This window comes from Rhipicephalus microplus, chromosome 2 (assembly GCF_043290135.1).
Source record: "Rhipicephalus microplus isolate Deutch F79 chromosome 2, USDA_Rmic, whole genome shotgun sequence".
In the NCBI taxonomy this organism is placed as follows: Eukaryota; Metazoa; Arthropoda; class Arachnida; order Ixodida; family Ixodidae; genus Rhipicephalus; species Rhipicephalus microplus.
The window spans coordinates 274427494-274446187 of NC_134701.1; the positions used below are offsets into that span (position 1 = coordinate 274427494).

Sequence of the window (18694 nt, forward strand, 5' to 3'; positions counted from 1 at the left end):
TAATGAAATAATCCTTTAGTACATACTTATTCATTTCAACAGTGTGGTTCACTCTCTAACAGAGAATGCAAATCATAAATGATATTTAATTACTTCATTGTTCATTTTTTGTAATGATCCTTAAAGACCTTGAATAATGTGAAAAGCCATTATCTAGGCCTTAAGGAACCCTTAAATTTCATTGATTGCAAAGAAACATGTAATTTTGCATTAAAGTAAGCTTATCAAACTTCATTTTTTTTCCGACTGAGGTTTATCTTAGCCATTAATGTGGTCTGATTAGCATCTTTTTTTTTTTGTAGCCTGCACGAAAAAGTGCTTCGTTAATGTTTGGGTGTGTGTGTATCTGTTTGTGTGTGTGTGCAGAACAAAAAATATGTGTTATTCTAAAAATACAGGGCGGGCAAACACGTACACGAGAAGGAAGTCGGCACACCAGGGCGTTTGTGCTGTCCCGACTTCCTTCTTTGCACACCCTGTATTTTTTTGAATGAATGCATGCCAGCTAGCTCAGCTCTCTGTTATATTTGCTCTTTGCCTGAAACACTGCATCATCTTAAGCTGCCCGGCACTGCGCTACTTTAGCCCTTATAAATGCTCAAGCCATGGAAGTAGTAAACAAGGACGGCAAGAAGTGGACAGGGACAAGCACAGTATACCTACAATTTGAATCACCAACTGGCCCAATCGTGCACTTATATCCGTGTCGGCCGCCGGCAGGTTATCTCGTTGATCTTTCATATGTGCAGCCAGACCTGGAGAAAATTAGTGCCGTCATATGTTTTCTCGTACCCCTCACCTACATCAAAGACGTTGCGTGAATGAGAAGTTGCTTGCACTGTTGACAAGGTATACAGTAGACTCTCAGTCAACGGAAATCTGTTAAAGGGAACTGCTGCTTAAATTGAACAGCTTCCTCTGATATGATTGGTTTCTTACTTGAATGCTTCAACCCACTTCACCTCTAGGTAAACGGAACTCCTGTTAAATGGAACACATTTTCCCGGCCCCTTCAGGTTTCGTTTAATGAGAGTCTCTTGTATTTACAGCAGCAGTTGCATCTGCCGCTGATGATATTTGCTACATGCACATTGCCAGCCTCTTCAACCATGCGCTTGTGGCCCGACAAAGAGAATGATCCCTGTCTGCCTGGGCTCCGAGTTGGACCAGTCAGCGAGCGCAGCAACCGCTATTATAAATACATCTTGTAAATAGTCTACAGTGCAAGCAACTTGTCATTCACGCAGCAATGTAAATGCCCTGTCAAGGCCATGAACCTACCTTACAAGTACTCATTTTTTTTTTTTTTTTGTAGCTAGGAATATCAGACTTTAATTTTTTTTTCTGTGTAGTGAGAAAGTGACATGTTGATCGGATATATCGTATGTTAGGCAGTAATATGTGAGGAAGTTAGTATCTATTCCTAGTTTGCTTGCTTCCCATGCCTACTCAAACATACGTGCTCAAAGGAAACTAAAGGCAAATTTTTAGTCGACATCGATTGTTGAAATGATGCTCCAGAAACCTCATAGTACTACATGCGTACCAAGAGAATTCTTACTTAAATAAAATGCTGTTTTTTAGTGATACCCGCGGCGTTAGATAAAGTTGACGCTGGCCCAGATGCATGGCGCTTTGCTACTTCAAGCACAGGAGTTCTTTTTGCGGCACCCAGTAGAAAGTCACGTCTGTTTCTTTGCTGCAGCTCAAGCGGCATCAAGCTACCATTCGGCCATCAGGCAACATCCCATGCAAGGGGCATTTTGTTGAACTTTCCGTCACAGCGAATTTTGTGAGCATGCAAAGCATATATGCAGCAGTACGTGATGCTAAAACTACCACAGATGCGAACGTGCGAGTGAAGCGCAGTTCAGCAAAAACGAATCTTTTGAACCACTCCTGTCGTTCTCAATGGTAATGCCAAGCAGTTTTTTTTTCCGTGAATCAAATGGAAATAAGGCAAACACCATTTTATCGCATGTTGTAAGGCTTGACAGGTTTTTCTTTTTTGCTTATTTTTTTCTTTTGTTGCAATGGGTTTGATTACCAGTGATTCTAGGATATCTTTACTGGGTTGGCACCCACGACAAGTGAGTGAGTTCCTCCAGGGGGTGCAGGGAGGCGAAGGACATATGCCTTGTGTTTCGACTATGCTTGCGCTTGGGGGGAAGGGGGCAAACGGGGCGGTGCAAGGGAAAGTTTTGGGGGGCTCCACCTGCCCATACCTCTATTGGTGACTCTCCTGAGCATTTCATACCTCAATCATTTTCTGGCGGTAGCGAAGACATTGCTGCTATTAGTGTACAACTTGCTTTGCTTATTTTACCAGGTTGGAAACTTTTGAAGAATCTTTGATTAAGGTGATATATTAGGTGATAGTTAGACTGTCTATTTCCTGAATGTTCAATGTGTTTTTTTTTTTCTTTCTTCTTGTGCAGGTTGTAGCTTCATCCAAAGTGTATGTATTTGATGTCCAGAAAATGAAGAAAGACCTGTTTGACCATGGATTGAAGGAAATATTTGAGTCTGATGGCATCGAAAAGGTGAAGCCACTGCCCGTTAGCACCTGTTAAATATAGTTGTTTGCCCAACACTGATTCGATAAGAGAAAAGAATATTGTCACCCACTAGACAGAAGCAATAAAAAATGCCAGGCCCCCGTAGAGTGCACAGCACAGTCACAGCCAAAGTTCAAAGAGCAGCCCTTCTACAGTTTCCTTTAAGCATTCTTGGGGCAACTACCGGAAGCACGCTTGCATGGTACCCACTACGCCATAAATCATAATTTTTCTGTAGTAGGGAAGCTTCCACTATGCCATTATTTGTCATTCTTCGAAGAAGTGTGGTACCGGCTACACGTTTGTAAGGCATTATTTGCACTTTGTTGAAGCTGTTGCTGATGGCGATAAAGAATTGCGCCTGAGCATACCTGCCAACTCTTCTGCATTTGTCGTAAAATTACAAGTTTCAACCACTGTTACGATTTCACGAATCTTACCTCGAATTTTATGAAAATATTTTATTTACAATAAAAAAAGTTGAAAAATCTATGAAAACAGCCTGGCCTTCACGATCAGCTTCGGTGCATGGCCAAAGTGAGTCACAGAGGCCACGAAAACGGTGTTATGGTGTTTTTTTTTTCTTCTTTGACTATATGTGCCTTGCTTCCTTTTTGTTATTCTAGATTATCCATGGTTGCCAAAACCTCTCAGATTGCCTTCACCATCACTACCAAGTTGGCCTCAACAATGTGTTTGACACAATGGCAAGTCATCAGTACGCCTTCTTCTCTGTTTAAATGATGATATGAGTCATCAGTGTTTAATCTGAAAGCATCATAGCTGTGAGAACTGGGGAGAAGGAGGAAGGGAGAGGAGCAAAGGATACCATCTTAAACTTTGTTTGAGATGGAATCTTTAGCCTATACGTTAGAATCCCAGCAAATGGAGCTCCTATTAAGTGGAACACATGTTACTGGTCCTTTCAGAGTGTACTGTATACAGTGAAAAGGGTATGTGGTGCTTGTTAATCAGTGCTACACTATAAGGTGTCATTGCTTCGGCATGAGAGTGACGATAGATGAGGTCTTGTGGAGTCTGATTTGGCGGTTTGCGGCCAGCATCTTTATTCTCTTCTAACGTTTTTATTTTGCGACTGCCTGATACTTATCTACTTGTAGTGAAGACATATGAGAAGAAGGCTGTAGTGTTGACATAAAAAAACAACAACAGCTTTATTGTTTAAGGGCTCACACCACTCTACATGCATGTTGCCACAAACTAAAGAGCTCTAGTCAAGCGCATGTTGACGAGAGTACACATGTTGCGCTTTCATGAGTCCAGTGAACACATTCAACGGGCGAATGTCATTAGGTGTGAGTGTCATTCACTGTGCCCGCCTAGCAGCAACAAAAGTGACATTAAGGTCATTAGCAGCAAATGTATTACATGTGCCGTGTGACAATGGTATTAGCTTAAACACAGAGATGATGATCTTTTGTTTATTGTTTGTTGTTTTCCTGTGAGTTCTCAGCACAGATTATTCACACCTTTTAGAAGTCACCCATGCATGACTTTAGCGTTTCGCATTTTTGTGGTCTTGTGCTTATGGTTCTCTTGCACATTTCTGCATTTAACCAATGAAAGCTCTGAATCTTTTAATCATTGATTTGTAAAAAGTGGATTCTGATGACTCGCTTCTGCTTCCAGGTGGCTGACGTGATGATTTACTTCAACAAGGGGCTGGAAGCTGGTGATTTCCAATTTCCAAAATATGTACGTGGCGTCCAGAGCTGCCTTAAGACCTTCCTGAACATGTCGTACGATCAGCTGAAGTACACACGATCAAGGCAGGGCAGTAAGGAGGTATGTACATAGTACATAGTGTTCATTTAAAGGTGCAAGGGTGTTCTAGAGGAACATTTTGCATTCGGAAAGTGTAGGATGTCTAATTAGTAGAACAGTATCTGTGGCATTACACTAACACTAAAGTATGGGTGTAATGTTTTAAAGGGGTCCTGCAACACTTTTCCAGCAGGGTCAGAAAATGGTGCTTATTGGTAGTCGAGGTTCCTGAAGACACGCGAGTCAAACGTTGAAGTGCAGCACATAGCCTGTAACTTACAATTAATTTTCAACGTCAGCTAGATATTGCTTCCTCTTTTTTTGACAAAAGATACTCATTGCTCAAATGACAGGCCATAATCCCATTGGCTCATGTGAGTATCATGAGCCTCATGGCTACCGCAGCTTGGTTTGCTAAATCGAGTGAGTGGGGAAGAAGCAAAAAGTTTGAAAGACTAGTCATAAAGCAGTCGACCAGACCTAAGGGCATCAAGAGTAGCTAAAAAAAAAAAAACACGCGTGTATGAAAACAACTGCAATGTTATCATTGAAATAACTAAATGAAAGAGGCTTCTGGCCCACATCTAAGTAGGTACAGTGAAGTCTTGATACAATGAATCTTAAGCGACTGCTGAAAATTATTCATTATTTTGAAAAGTTGTCATTGTGAAATGAATAAAAATTCACTTAAAAATTGTAAATGCAAACACATGAGTCGCCTGCCTCTGCTATGTATAAATTCACAACCGCGTTTAGCTCACATGTATGCTTCGTCGTTGCACTGTGCATGATGTTCCAGCTTTATACGCAGTTTCAGATCTCTTAGCACTGTGGAGGCTACAGGGCCAATAGATAGGGCAATTAGCCCTTACACATGTATTCATTTTCACCGTGTTGTTCACTCACCGTCTTCGCGGCGTCTGCTGGCTGAGCTGTCTATAGACAATCATTGCAGTTAACATGGCTAGTTTATTAACATAAAAACACAGTACAACTGCGAAAAAAGAAACTACACCATGCCACCAACTTGCCTCCTTAAAAGAAATTTGATAACTTAGTGATGTAACGGTGCAGAGACTCACTCGACGTCATTTGTCAGGATACACACGTGTCAAGTCGGTGGCTTGGTTAAATAATAAAAACAGGTATAATTGTTTGAATTTAGCCAAAACTGTATTAGAATTTCAACGCTCAACTCGTTATATGGGAAACATGGGTCGTCGCTGTTTCTGTTTGACGTTGTTTGTGGCTCTCGTGTGAATGCTTCTCGATTCACACATTCCTTTGTATCTTTCGCTGCACGTTTCTTATCTCTCTGTATTGTTTCTGCCAAAGGAGGTACTGATGCCTATGGAACGCTGTGCGAAGTTGCATGTTCAATATTTGCAGTTGCAGCGTTCTTGGTCTGGCGACGCAGCCTGAGCAGTGCCTCTGTGGCCTTGGCTTAGCATTTGCAGCTAAGCAAGCAGCATATTTCACTGATAAGGACATAACATACCTGATGCTTTATCCCCCGAGTAAAATAAAACCAATCGATGGCTGGCTTCATTAAATTATTGCTGCAAGTGCAGTAAGCATGTAGCAAGACAATTGAAGTGGGCAGTCACTTCTGCTTCTGCATGGGTGCTGCCATGTTGATTTGTAACCGTAGTTAGCGGCGGTAACCAACACAAATAATTAATTGCATATGAAATAAATGTGAAGAATAACGACATCACGTATCGATGTGGCATAATACACACCAAATGCCAATTTCAGCCAACTCTTTCAATTTTAAGGCACTTATATCTGGGGCTATGTTTTGCTGTGCTAGCACGTGGCTTTCTTACACCTCGTAGCTTTGGTAGTACTGAACAACAGTGGTGAAACAGAGTACAGTGAAGCATGTGCGGGTCATCTTGGGCGACTTGATCCCGTAGTTCACTCGCGTCGCATTTTTCACTGTCATAGCATTCCTTTTGTGCTGCTTTCAGAGCTCCTCTTGAACGTTCAACCACCAACCAGAAGGCTAGAAAACACTTTTAAATTTTGGAGGAGGCACCCAGCCCATCTTGATAGTAAAGGGACACCGAAGAGAAAAGCCATTTATCTTGTAATAGAAAACCACCATTTGCAAATAAGAAAAGTGCCGCTGTTTTCATGAAACAAAGCTTTGTAAATGAGAAAATGCATAGAAAAGAAATAAATTACACCATCTCCCACTAAAGGGAACCATGTGGGGATGCGAAGCAGTGCTGGTGTTCACTTGTGCTTCCATTTGTATGTTTCCGTGTGTGTTTCATTTGTGTGTGCAGTTGTGTACATGTTGTGTACCGCTTATGTTACGCCCCTCCAATTTGTATGTACTACCGTGTGTGTGCTGCAAAATGAACACCCAGTGCCTTTGGGAGAGTGCAACGTAGCGAGCGTGCACTGCATTACATGCGAGCGCACAGCTGTGGCAGAGATATAAATGGGAGAGGAGGAACAAGGTGGATGCAAGGCACCTCCTTTCCTATTTGTGTGTACTACCGTGTGTGTGCTGCAAAGTGAACACCCAGCGCTGCTAGGAGAGTGCAACAGAATGCACGCGCGCAGCATTATATATAAATGCACAGCTGTGGCGAAGAATAGAAATAAAGCCGAGGCAGCGCTCTGCCACCTCCTCGTGGTCACACTAAGAGAGAGGGAGAGTTGGCGTATGTGCAGTGGGGGAGCGGATGTTTCCCGGCCCATATGGGTAGTTCCTCGTCTTGCCCAACCGGCAACCCAAACGAGAGGGCTCACCAGCTAGCGCGTGAACTAGCTACCCGTGGCGGTGAGTGGCCCTTTCAGAGGAATGGTGAACGGGGATGCATAGACTTCAAGGATCCATTGATTACATTTCTGTACCAGATCACCACAGCGCATAAACTAGGGTGCAGAGGTTTCTCTCTTCCGCGTCCTAAATTGAATAAAAAATAAGCAATTACATTTGGGCAACTACAGACGCAAACGTACATCACACTGACCATACTGCACAGGCTTGGCCCAAATATCTCACCCCACTGCCCGCACCGTCATCACAAGTACTGTAATTTTGAACACATGCTCTGGTTGTGCCCCTTTAACTCGTGATCAGAACTACCAGACCGAAACTTTTGGGAGGCTTCCACGGGCAGCACTAAACTTTATAACCAACTCCTAGCCGTCCAGAGGGCCTGGGACATCGCCGAGAGACTCCACCTCCCGCCACCATCCTGGGCGGAGCCACCTGGCAGAGCTAGCAGGGCCTCTGGTCCGTTTAGTCTCCGTCGACTTTGGACATATATAAATTCTCACTCACTCACTCACGGTCGCCGAGGGATGGACACAGCCTCGAGGAAAAGCTGCTTAGCATCTAAAGAAATAAAGTCATGCCTTAAGGCTCCTGCGCAGACTCACTAAAACGCATGTTCTGACAGGGTTTGCTAAGGCCTACACAATTGTTTATTGCTAAAAAATCGGGGTATACTCACAAAACTAATGGTGATCAGTGGGCCAAGCAGTGGGATCGCTCAAGTCACCCATGACATTGACCACTCACACATGTAAATGAGTGACAAAGGGGTGTACAGTTATATAAAATGTTTATTGGTCATAACCGGTATGTTGTGTTGAGTTCTGAATTTCGTTTGGCCTTCATTATTACTGCTTTCTGTTATCGGACCTAGCCTTAACTTGGCAAAGACAAGGTCAGAGCACGTTTCCCTGGTGGTTGTTTCAAGTCATACGAAATGTATCGAAAAGCGTATCGAGATGTCGTATACTGCACAAGCCAGTCTGTGGTCATCATTGTCATCGCCATCATGGTTGTCATGGCATGTGGTGGGTACTTTGCACATAGTGTGCATGATTGCGTAAAGAAAATGTGTGGTCTAGAATGTGCTTGTTCTTCATCAGCGTCTTTGTCATCGAGGGGCGGCAGCGACATTGCTCGACCCTAAGGAGCTTCGCCCATAAAATCAAATATATTGTTTTGTAAGAAACGCAAAGATGTAATATAGCAACCTTCAGGAAATTTTATTCGGCCACTGTGGCAAAAGCACAAATAAAGAATGATATCCGCAGGGTCACACTGGCATTCAGTTGCTGAGATTTTGGTGTGAAATACAGAAACGAAGCTTTGACCTCTAGTTTCTTTTCAGGTAATGAATTTATGTAAGTGAAATTAGCAACAGTAGCATTCTGAGATCAATTAATTTTATCAGAGTAAACTGATTCAGTGTGCCATTCGATAACGCCATGACCACATGGTGCGGTAATACCCGAACTCAAATGACGATTTGGTCTGTTCTGTGAATCCAGTTTAGCCAGCATACACAGTTTCCACGCTTGCACATTTGTTATTTGCAATATTTCATGTTTGCCTGCATCCTTAGAACAGCGCTGTTGTTAAAACGAGAGGCTAGTTTACATGCCGATTCTTTCTGTAAAATGCACACTGTGTTCAGGATCAAGCCTGCACCTGGGAACAGCGGCCACTCTCCCTGCGCCAGATTGATGCGTTGGTGAAGGATGTTGTGTACCTTGGTGAGCTTGCACATGTGTGCCTCAAGAAGATGCTGCAAAAGTTCCGCATGGGTGTGGAGTTCTTTCTTGGCCTGTATCGAGACTGCAGTGAAGAGGAACTGCAATGCTTGCCCCCGGTACGTTATCTACGGGAAATCACGTTGGAGCCTATTGTCTGTCTACACATTTGCAGTTAGCTCAGTTATCGCGTTTGCTCTCGCAATGATCCACCTCTGAATCGTGTCAGTTAGCAATTTTCTCAAGCAGCAAATTGATTGCACCTTGATCTTAATCATTGTGGCAATAGCAGTGTCAACGCCACATTTGCCTTGCATTAGAAAGGGGGCCACCACAACCTGTGCTTAGACTTCTTTTGTGCTGTTTTGGCACAAATGGTAGTGACCATAGTGCCATTAAAAGCTACTCGGTATGTGCCTGAGCATTATGCTAGTAAGTATGTTAGTCATTGTTTGTACAGCCACCTCCTTGTAAGCACGGCCTTAACTAAACATGACCTGATAACCAGGTGTCATAAGTTTTTTGTGGTGTCTCTATGCTGCTTTGTAAGGTTCAATGATGCACAATCTTCAACTGCAGATTTATATTCTTTGTACACAGGATCACATTTTGCCCACGGGCTTCAGGGATGCCCTCATGCTTAGTGCCATGCACGCGGCACCATACAGGACTTGGAGAAGCTATAATGAGGGCTGCTACAGAGAACATGGACATCTTGCCAGAAGGGGTGAGCGGGATGGCCTTCTTTTTCTTGTCTTTGTCGTATGCCACTGATGCATGTGTGTATAGGTGAGGCCGGTGCCTCTTCTATTTTTTCAGTGCCCGGGCAAAAGAGCGGATTTCAATGAGAATAAGTCGCCAATGCTAGTGGGGCGTTTCGCCGCCAGGCGCCGCAACTAGAGTAGAGATGCCGCCGTGTCGTCTCTCACGCAAACGAATGTCGCGGCTGTATTCTAGGCTGCTATACGGCTCGGTTTTCGGCTGTATTCACATTGTTAAAGATGTAATGGAAACTTCGAAATAGGAATCATGAAGTACTTGTCCTGGACACCCAGCTCATTGCAAAGACGTCTGTCGTTCGCGACTACATGACCGAGGCGCTCGCGCGTTGTTTGCTAGGCCGGTACCACATAGCTGATGCGAGTAACCTGCGGAAGGTCGTTTTGTCAACGTGGCGTTTGCTTGACTGAGAGTTGCTTTTCCGACTAACTGAAAGTCGATTTTTGATAGAAGCAATTGCCAGGAGCTAAAATTAGAAGCTTGGGTGCCTAATGTTCCCCGATGCTTTCTACTCTCTAGTGGCATAGCACATTATGCGCAAGCTTGGAGTTCATGCACTAAGCAGGACAAAATGCCACTAGATTGCTTCCAGAGATATAGGTCATCATCCGTTCCCTTCGCAAAGCATTACATGTGTTGCCTTTAAGAAAAAGCAAGTGTCAGAAATTGAGGAACTGTGGCCGGTGATTTCACCATTTGAGAGCTTAAACAATAAAATCATTGCAAAGTAAACAAGAACAGCTTCATATGCGACGCGATTTCTGCGATCATTGCCTATGTTTTGAACAGGCGCTATTAAAGTCTGAAGTCTAATGTTGACTCTCAACCTGAGCCAAGGTGACAGGCATGAAAAACGTGGCCTGTGTCAGTTGCTTGAGTTTGTCTGTGTATTCGTAGACGGCTTGTTGTAGCCTTAATGTTCGGCTGTTCAGCTCTGTTTCTTTCTTCTTCCCTCTGGCCTCTTAATTCGGCAGTGAGCAGAGTAGAGCCGAAGGGCTGTGTGGTGCCCATGGGCTCCCATTCAGCTTCGGGGCATAATGTTAGCGTTGCACACAGCAGTGATCGCAAGGCAGTATTGTTACTGACAGACTCATTATGTTGACTGTTCGGATGCACAGAGCCCCGTTTAGTGATACCGATCGCCATGTATGTTGCCAAACGTGACAGGTAGTCTTCAGTCACTTTTAATCTACAAAATACTCTGGTTGTAAATGACGGCTACATATTAGAGTGTAGTACGAAGATTTATTAGGAGACCAATTTTTCTGCCTGCAAGCACGCTCTCTCCGAACGCCAGCGGAAGCTGCAATTTCACGGAGCTACAGTGCATTAAGGCGATAGCTTTAAATGCCTCATCAAAAGTGAAAATAGATCGCCGGTGGCGTCCAGTGTCTTCTCGCGTCGGCGGTGTGAACACGAGTGAGAAATCATCATAACACGAAGACGTCATTATATGATGGTACATATTATAAATGTTTGTGATGTATTGGAAGGTCACATAACTTGACGGCATCATTCAACATCTTCGCTTGGTTGAAATTGGCCGAAATGAAGGCAGTGCATAACCAGCTGAGGGGCAGAAAGCTAGCTTTGTCTCCAATCCTTGAGGCCATAAAACCATATTGGGTGCAGAAATATCCTGGAGGGAAAGAGGAAACATTCAGTGCATTGAATCGGAAGAAAACGAGGATAGTTTCTGCCTTTCAGTCGTCTCAGGTGAATCCATAAGAGGACCGGCGTTTTTTTTTTTAACTAATGAGAAATGAAAAATTACAACCTGATTTCTTTCGGTCAGATATGCAGAGCAGTACAAAGCAATAATATATATTGAGGCATTGAAATAGTGAGGTTCCAATAGATTGAAAGAGAAAATGAAACGCGAATGCTATAAATCTTGAACGCATATATCGAACCGGTAGCACAGCCTGACAGAGCCAGGTGAAAACAGTGCGCCGCTATGTTCGTGTTAGTTTTCATCCTTCGTGTATCTGTGAAAGCCATCAGAAAGCACAACTGCAAATTAAGCAGAATCGCGAGTTGGGCGAGTTGGTGGATGTTCATCGTGAACCCGTTGTAAAATATTCCACGATGCAAATTAACTAGCATGAAAACGCGAATTCGCGAGCTTCGTAATACGTGCGGCCGTTCAGCGCCAGCATCTCGCAGTCTACTCACGCAGCGCCATCATGTGGCAGCGGAGGCGGAGCGCGTGCTCAACGGCCTGAAGAGAGCGTTCGTTCGGGCACTGAAAAAATAGAGGAGGCACTGATGAGGCGTAAACCCACAAAGGCTCATGAGGTGCGCCTTCTGCATAAATTTCCTGTTCGAGATATCCGTGGCGTGCTGTCTCGCTGGCCGCATTTTTGGAGCTGTAGACACGTTTTTTCTTTCGATTGTGTTGCAGTCTAATCGCTCGCACAATCATGGCTGGTTGTGCAGCTGTCGGTTGCTGTAGTTTGAGCACCAAAGGGAAAATGATGTTCACATTCTCTTGAAACGAGATAAAAAACTTAAGTGGCTTTTGTGACAATAACGAGAGCCACGGTGAGTAATATAGCTTTTGGATGCCTAGCATCGGGTGGAGTGACATTTGTTCCAAATGTTGCACGGATGGTTTCGTTTGTATGACACATTTGGTACTCACGCACAGGAACTTTCAGCAAAGATCCACAGCAGGTAAACTACGTGCCGTCGATATTTTGGCACCACAAAGGAGGAACTGAGGCATCAAGATGGAATCACGAAGGCATTGGCATTTGGATGTGTAGTTTTTTATCAACACAACCACAATATCTACGCAGCTACGATAAGCATACGGCATTTACGCTAAAACGTATGGCCGCCGCACAATGTGCAGCCAACAGCAGCACAAAATCAGGCCAATGGTTACAAAGCAGAATACACGGACACAGTATTTGTTAATGACATCAACTGCAGCGATGTCTACACAATCAGCCAGTGGTTCTGTAGGCGACGACCTCGCAACGGTGGGAGAAAATGATGTGTCAGTAATGCTACATACACAAGAAAAGGCGCCCCACTATTCTACTCATAGAACAGGTCTGCAATGTGTTGCTGGTAACTTCAAGTGTTCCTTCAAGCATTTCTTTCATAGTAGTTGACTTATTCATACCTGGTCTGGTGCACCAGTGAGCAGAACAGGTAACTACGCATCATAAACACAGTGCCCGACTATGAGGTTAGCGTGGTCTCAGCCAGCCAGTTCAACAACGCGACGCAATACGTAAATGCCAAACCAGCTTAACTTTGCTTAAAAAAAAAAAGCACCAACAGGTTTCCCTTGGAAAGCTTTTTCAGCACTGCATTCTCGTTGAGGTCATTCACGAATGAACGATTGAACGTTTTGCCATGCTGTCGCCGCTGTATGCAGAGTTTTAGTAGCATAGGATACCCCCTAGCACACGGTGAACATTGATACAAGCTACTGAATACCCGACAATCTGAGACAGCGACAGAGCGTGCTACTACTAATGCAAGAACGGCTGAGCGCCCTCACAGAAGGAAACACGTAAAAATAAGCACATTAGTGTGTGGCCTGCCTTAATATGTAAGTGTAAATTAGTTGAAAGACGTGACAATCAAGGGCACAGTCAGTTGGTTGCCTCTTCAAATGATAAAATTGTTTGGTAATGACAGCGCATGCTTCCCTTTCGTGGTTGCCTCTTCAAATGATAAAATTGTTTGGTAATGACAGCGCATGCTTCCCTTTCGTGGTCAGTCGTGGATGCGACCATGCTACGTGTGCTAGAAATTCGCAGTGTATGCGTTGGGTTGCCATGAAGAAAGCGAGCAACACCGCTACTCAAGGAGTGACGCAGCAGACGGGAGAGTTGTTGAACTGGAAGCCGGTGCAGATGGCGTGCATTCTATGTGGCTTCGGGAGTTTACACCTCACCTTTTGCAAATTGGTTCTGCGAAAGCCTGCGAGGTGCTGGCAATATTAAGGAAGCCCTGCCGCGGTGGTCTAGTGGCTAAGGGACTTGGCTGCTGACCCGCAGGTTGCGGGATTGAAACCCGGCTGTGGCGGCTGCATTTTCGATGGGAGGCGAGAGTGCTGTAGGCCCGTGTGCTCAGATTTGGGTGCACGTTAAAGAACCCCTGGTGGTCGAAATTTCCGGAGCCCTCCACTAAGGCGTTTCTCATAATTATATGGTGGTTTCGGCACGTTAAACCTGAGGTTTAACGTCCTATATCAATCAATCAATCATTATTAAGGAAGGGAAGTTGTTGACTGCCCATTTGTAGCACAAAGCCATGAGGCAAACCGTATAGATTTCCTTGCAACTTCTTGCTGCAAACAAGTGGTCATCAATTCCTCTTCGTTAATGTGCGTATATTGTTCATTCGAAACATTTGCTATGATCAGAGTCATAGATATAGGACCAAAGGAGGTGGTGCTTCTCCACAGGTAGTGCTGTAGTTACTTGAATGTAATGTGACTGCAATAGATCCATCTCACCAGATGATCTGTGTATGCGCGGGTTCCCGACAGCAGCGCTGCCGCCATCTTAGTTGGAGTACTCAGAGGGCTGCTGGAGTGGCTGCTTGCTGTGTGTTTCAAGTATTTTGGTGTTTAGCACAAATCGTCAGTGGATAAGATGATTCAACGCTGTGAAAACCCGAGTCCAGACTTCCAGTGCATGTTACTGTATTTCAAGCTATACTGCATATCCTTGGGTTGAGGAAAAAAAGCAGTCGACAATGTTTGCATGTGGCCTGGTCATCTCGGCGTGTTGATGCGCTTGCGTCAATTCAGTGAATTCATATTAGTTATCAAAGAACAAGACTTTATTCCCTGTCGTCGTGTGAGCAAAAATTATCCTTGGTGAACCTCAGCACCCGAGCGATAGAAGATACAATATGCGGTAAAAGTTACAATATGAGAAAAATAAGTTCCTCAGACACTGCTATCCGAAAACGAGCAAAAAAACAAACTTATGGGACAAAAAAAAAACTTTTTGCACGTGTTTTTTGTCCAAGCAACATTTTTTATGTACACTCTGTTGTCAATGCAGGTCTTCAATAACAGTGTTGCGTTAAATGGGGATGATCATGAAATTGTCCCCGCGAAGCAGGCTATAAAAGCACGTCCATCAGACGGCGACTGGCCACGTGCCATTTCAAAAGTTTACCGTCACAGAAATCTTGTGAATAGCAAAATATTTTCTACTGCACAATGGATGGATCGGTCAGTAAGAGGCTATGGTGATGCACACATTGCAGCAGATGAGTTCACTTCGCGGCTGCCGACGATAGTGCGACACCGATATCATCACTAGGCCTACCACTTTGAAACTGCAGTGCGTCTACACTCATATAAGAAGCTAAGCTTTGCTACCACTGTTGCCGATTTGTATCGCGTCCATGATATCACATTTTGAAAGGAATGGGGCCATTCCGGCAGCATCGTTGGCTGCGATGCAGGCAGGGCAGTTTTCGCCGGGCACTGCATGGCATGCAGCTGTGTACACGTAGAGCACGCACTTATAAGCATCACTTGTATTGAAGTTTCCATTCAAGCAATACACTTCACAATCGTCATCGCTTTTGGTAAGAAGTTCGTTAAGATGATCGCTGTGTTTCCCTGAAAACATGTATCCAGTTTGCAGCCGATGATGGATATCGCTCCAGCAAGGGATCGAGCACCAGGGTTCGTACAGGTACTTGAAATCCTTGAAAGTTTTTGAATTTGAAAAATTCACTTTCAAGGCCCTTGAAAGTCCTGGAATTTTTTGCCATCTTTGAAAATCCCTGAATTACCTGAGCAGTGCACTCTCATATTGACATTGTGACATCCAAAATGTGGTACATCCGTGTGTGAACCTGTCAAACTCCCGATTTCTGAAGCAGTAATGCGGCGTGGGTGCACATGATCCCATTTTTCAAAAGTGCATGTGAAAAAAAAAGTTAGTTTGTAGCAAGGGTGAAGCAGTGAATGTGCTAGCAAGAAATCAGAATGTCACACGAAGGCCAAGCAACCCCATACATGCAACACGCCGCTCAAGCACGAAAGACGCACGAAAAGAAAGCGGACAGGACGAGTGCTGATGAAGGACTATCATAGCTCAACACTGGAAGCGTGCTGCTAAAACAAACCAAGAACGTTGCTAGAAAAGAACGCACATGTATCCACGGGATGAGTGTAAATTAAACGCTGTCACAGTTGTTACTTCTTGGTTGTTTAAGAGGAACGTGCTGTGAGTGTCAACTGTGCACAAGCCGGCACACTTGATGGGGTGATGCCATCAAATTTCAAGGCTATAGCAAGCACCTTGTGGGTTTAAGAATATATTTTAAGTTACTTCCCAAGTGTACGTAAATGCTCATTCTCCTAATCGAGGCCCATAGCGAGTGCGTCCAACACTGACGTAACTCTACAGGAAGGGCAACAAAGATACTAATGACGTCACACCAGATCTGTAGTCAGCTGAGTGACTTAGGGACATCTGCCCCATACATACTGGCAAAGCATCCCGGCTGCTGCAGATAGCGGCGAGTTTGTTTTGCAGGTGCTTGTGTGATACATGTGTGCGAGAGCTGATAATATTCAGCATGACGCGTGCAAAGTGATCACGTGACTAAGTCAGCTACACTGCTATGTACTTGCACAACTGGGTCCCCAAAAACAGGAAATTAAAATTGTCACCATATCAAAACGGCGACAAACTCAATAGTAGCGAGAATCAATGAATCTTGGTACGTGTATCATACTTATTGGAGTTACAATTAAAGCTTGCAGTAAAGAACAGGCAAGCCACAAATATTGTTTCATGACCCCTTTAAGGCCTGACTACACATGCGCGTGGAATCCCATCAGCGCATAACCTTCCGACATGACATCGTGCCCTCTCCCCAAGAAGTTAGTAAGACTATGCTTTTTTTTATATAATTGCGATATCCATATATTATAAGTGCAATGAAATGGGTCATTTTTTAAAATTTTAGAGGAAAGAATTCCAACTTAGCATGCTGCTTTGAGTCCTTGAAAATGTTGCAACAGGTCCCCTGGAAAGTCCTTGAATATCCTTGAATTTTCCTTTTGGCCGCTGATCGGCCCATCAGTCATGCAGAAAGCTTGTTATGATGCACTATTGCTGTATTTAAAGCACTGCTAAACTACCAGGTGTTCTTTAATACACACTGAACTCGCTAACGCTTTGAACTACACATCAGAAGAGCGCAGTATTTGCCATTCTGTTGAACTTCTTTGATGGTTGAGTGTGATATCCTTTGAGAACACATGAAATATCCAAGTCTTTATGCTCCAGGCTTCTCTTAAGCATCCCAGCATGCCGCGCCTGAACCCAACCATCACTATTGCACTGTATGGGCGTTGTTCCCCAGTTGTCTTATCAAAAATAAGAGATGTAGAATACGAATTCTGTTTAGTTGCATGATTTGGTGCAGCCAATGTTGTGTCAACAACATTTTACGTGTGCAAGAAAAAGACCCTATTTCCTCAATCTCTCTCCCAGGTCCCGCTGATGTGGAGGACAGGGCGCTCCCTTTGAGTCCAAATTTCCTAATCTGCTCTGTAAATGTTCATCTTTAAGAACGCCATAAACCTCGGATGCTATAACTCTTCATCCCCTGTTTTTTCAGACTTTCTGCGCAAGTCGCATGTCCTAAATGACAATAATTGAAGCTCCACACCTGCCACGTCTGGTATCATCTTGTTGATTTGAACCAGCACTTCGGCAAGATTGTTTGCAGGCGTAGTAGACTTCTAAAGGCATCTTTGCCACAATGCTAGTGTGTCATGGGGTGAAGCAGACTTAAAATCCAAAGGGGGCCCCAGTCATTGTGCAGTGCAGTGATGTCGTTACAGATAAGCACAGGAAATGCACAAAAGTGTGATGGCAGTAGGCGGCAGACGTGCCACTACAATTTCATCACTGACCATCCTTTATGACGTATGATGTATGTATGTATGCAGCTTGCCATCGTCACACGTGTGTGCAATCAGTAACGGAGTGAGCATCACAATCACTTTCATGACAAATGCGTGCACTTGGTACAGCAAGCGCCCCTATCTGACAGCATCAGTTTCATTGCCAATGTGCTGCACTGCACTAGGAACACTCCGTTTTACACAGCAGTTTCATTGCCAATGTGCTGCACTGCACTAGGAACACTCCGTTTTACACAGCAGCAAATTGTGCGTGTGGCTGGACATTCGGTGAGGGGCATGCACAGTGTTTATGTGCGCACACATATTGAGAAAGCCGGATGGGTCGTCTGCTGTTCCGCCAGTCTTTTTCTGTTCTGCGCCATGTTTTCCATATGCTTAATGTGAGAGAGCTACATTCTACTTCATGGCTTGCTGATATCAATGGCACTCATCGCGAGACTCAAATTTGCGATTGGCGGGTGGCACGTAGTTAAGCGCGGTTCGTGGCTGGTACTGAGTGTAGTAACAAGAGCCTGGGCGCGCATCAAAATGCCTGATAAGTCTAATGAAAGGCACTACTACGACTTCGGACGTTGCTGTGACAATTTCACTGTTTCAGCAGTATAACAAAAAAATGCATGAAATATGGTTTCTGACTGCCTAATTTTTCGGACGATTTCGTGGTCTCTAGGGATTTCCAAAATTTGAATGTTGGCTGTATTTACAATCTTTCAGAAGTTCCAATACTTCAAATAGTCATATTTCGGTGTAAATTGAATCAAATAGCAGGCACTATTAAAAATTATTTGAAAATCATGATTTCGGGGTATTTTACCGACCACTATTTTGTCTAAAAAATGAGCCATAGGTAGCATTTGTCATCAACAGAAGCAAGCACTTGTTCTCTTCTGTTGTGCTAGATGTTTGTGCTACCGGTGCGTGCATATTTATACAGTTGAATTCCTTTACAAGAGACACTGATGCGAGAGAAAAACTGGTATAAGAGACACTAATGTACCTATATTGAAACAGGTGGTGGTCAAAAATGCATATGTGGTACCCTGTTTATTAGAGGCATCTCATATAAAAGACAATAATTTCTTTTTGGTGCATGCCTTTTATAAAGGAATTC

General features: G+C 44.0%; 1 protein-coding gene across 1 annotated transcript in view; it reads left to right on the plus strand.

Annotated features, from left to right (window-relative positions):
• LOC119162177 (uncharacterized) overlaps positions 1 to 18694 on the plus strand; it is a 41434-nt gene that overhangs the window by 15641 nt on the left and 7099 nt on the right. The window contains exons 7-11 of the mRNA XM_075881969.1: positions 2439 to 2543; positions 3185 to 3265; positions 4209 to 4364; positions 8795 to 8989; positions 9471 to 9597. Coding sequence (XP_075738084.1) covers positions 2439 to 2543; positions 3185 to 3265; positions 4209 to 4364; positions 8795 to 8989; positions 9471 to 9597 — 664 coding nt within the window. The remainder of the gene's footprint in view (positions 1 to 2438; positions 2544 to 3184; positions 3266 to 4208; positions 4365 to 8794; positions 8990 to 9470; positions 9598 to 18694) is intronic.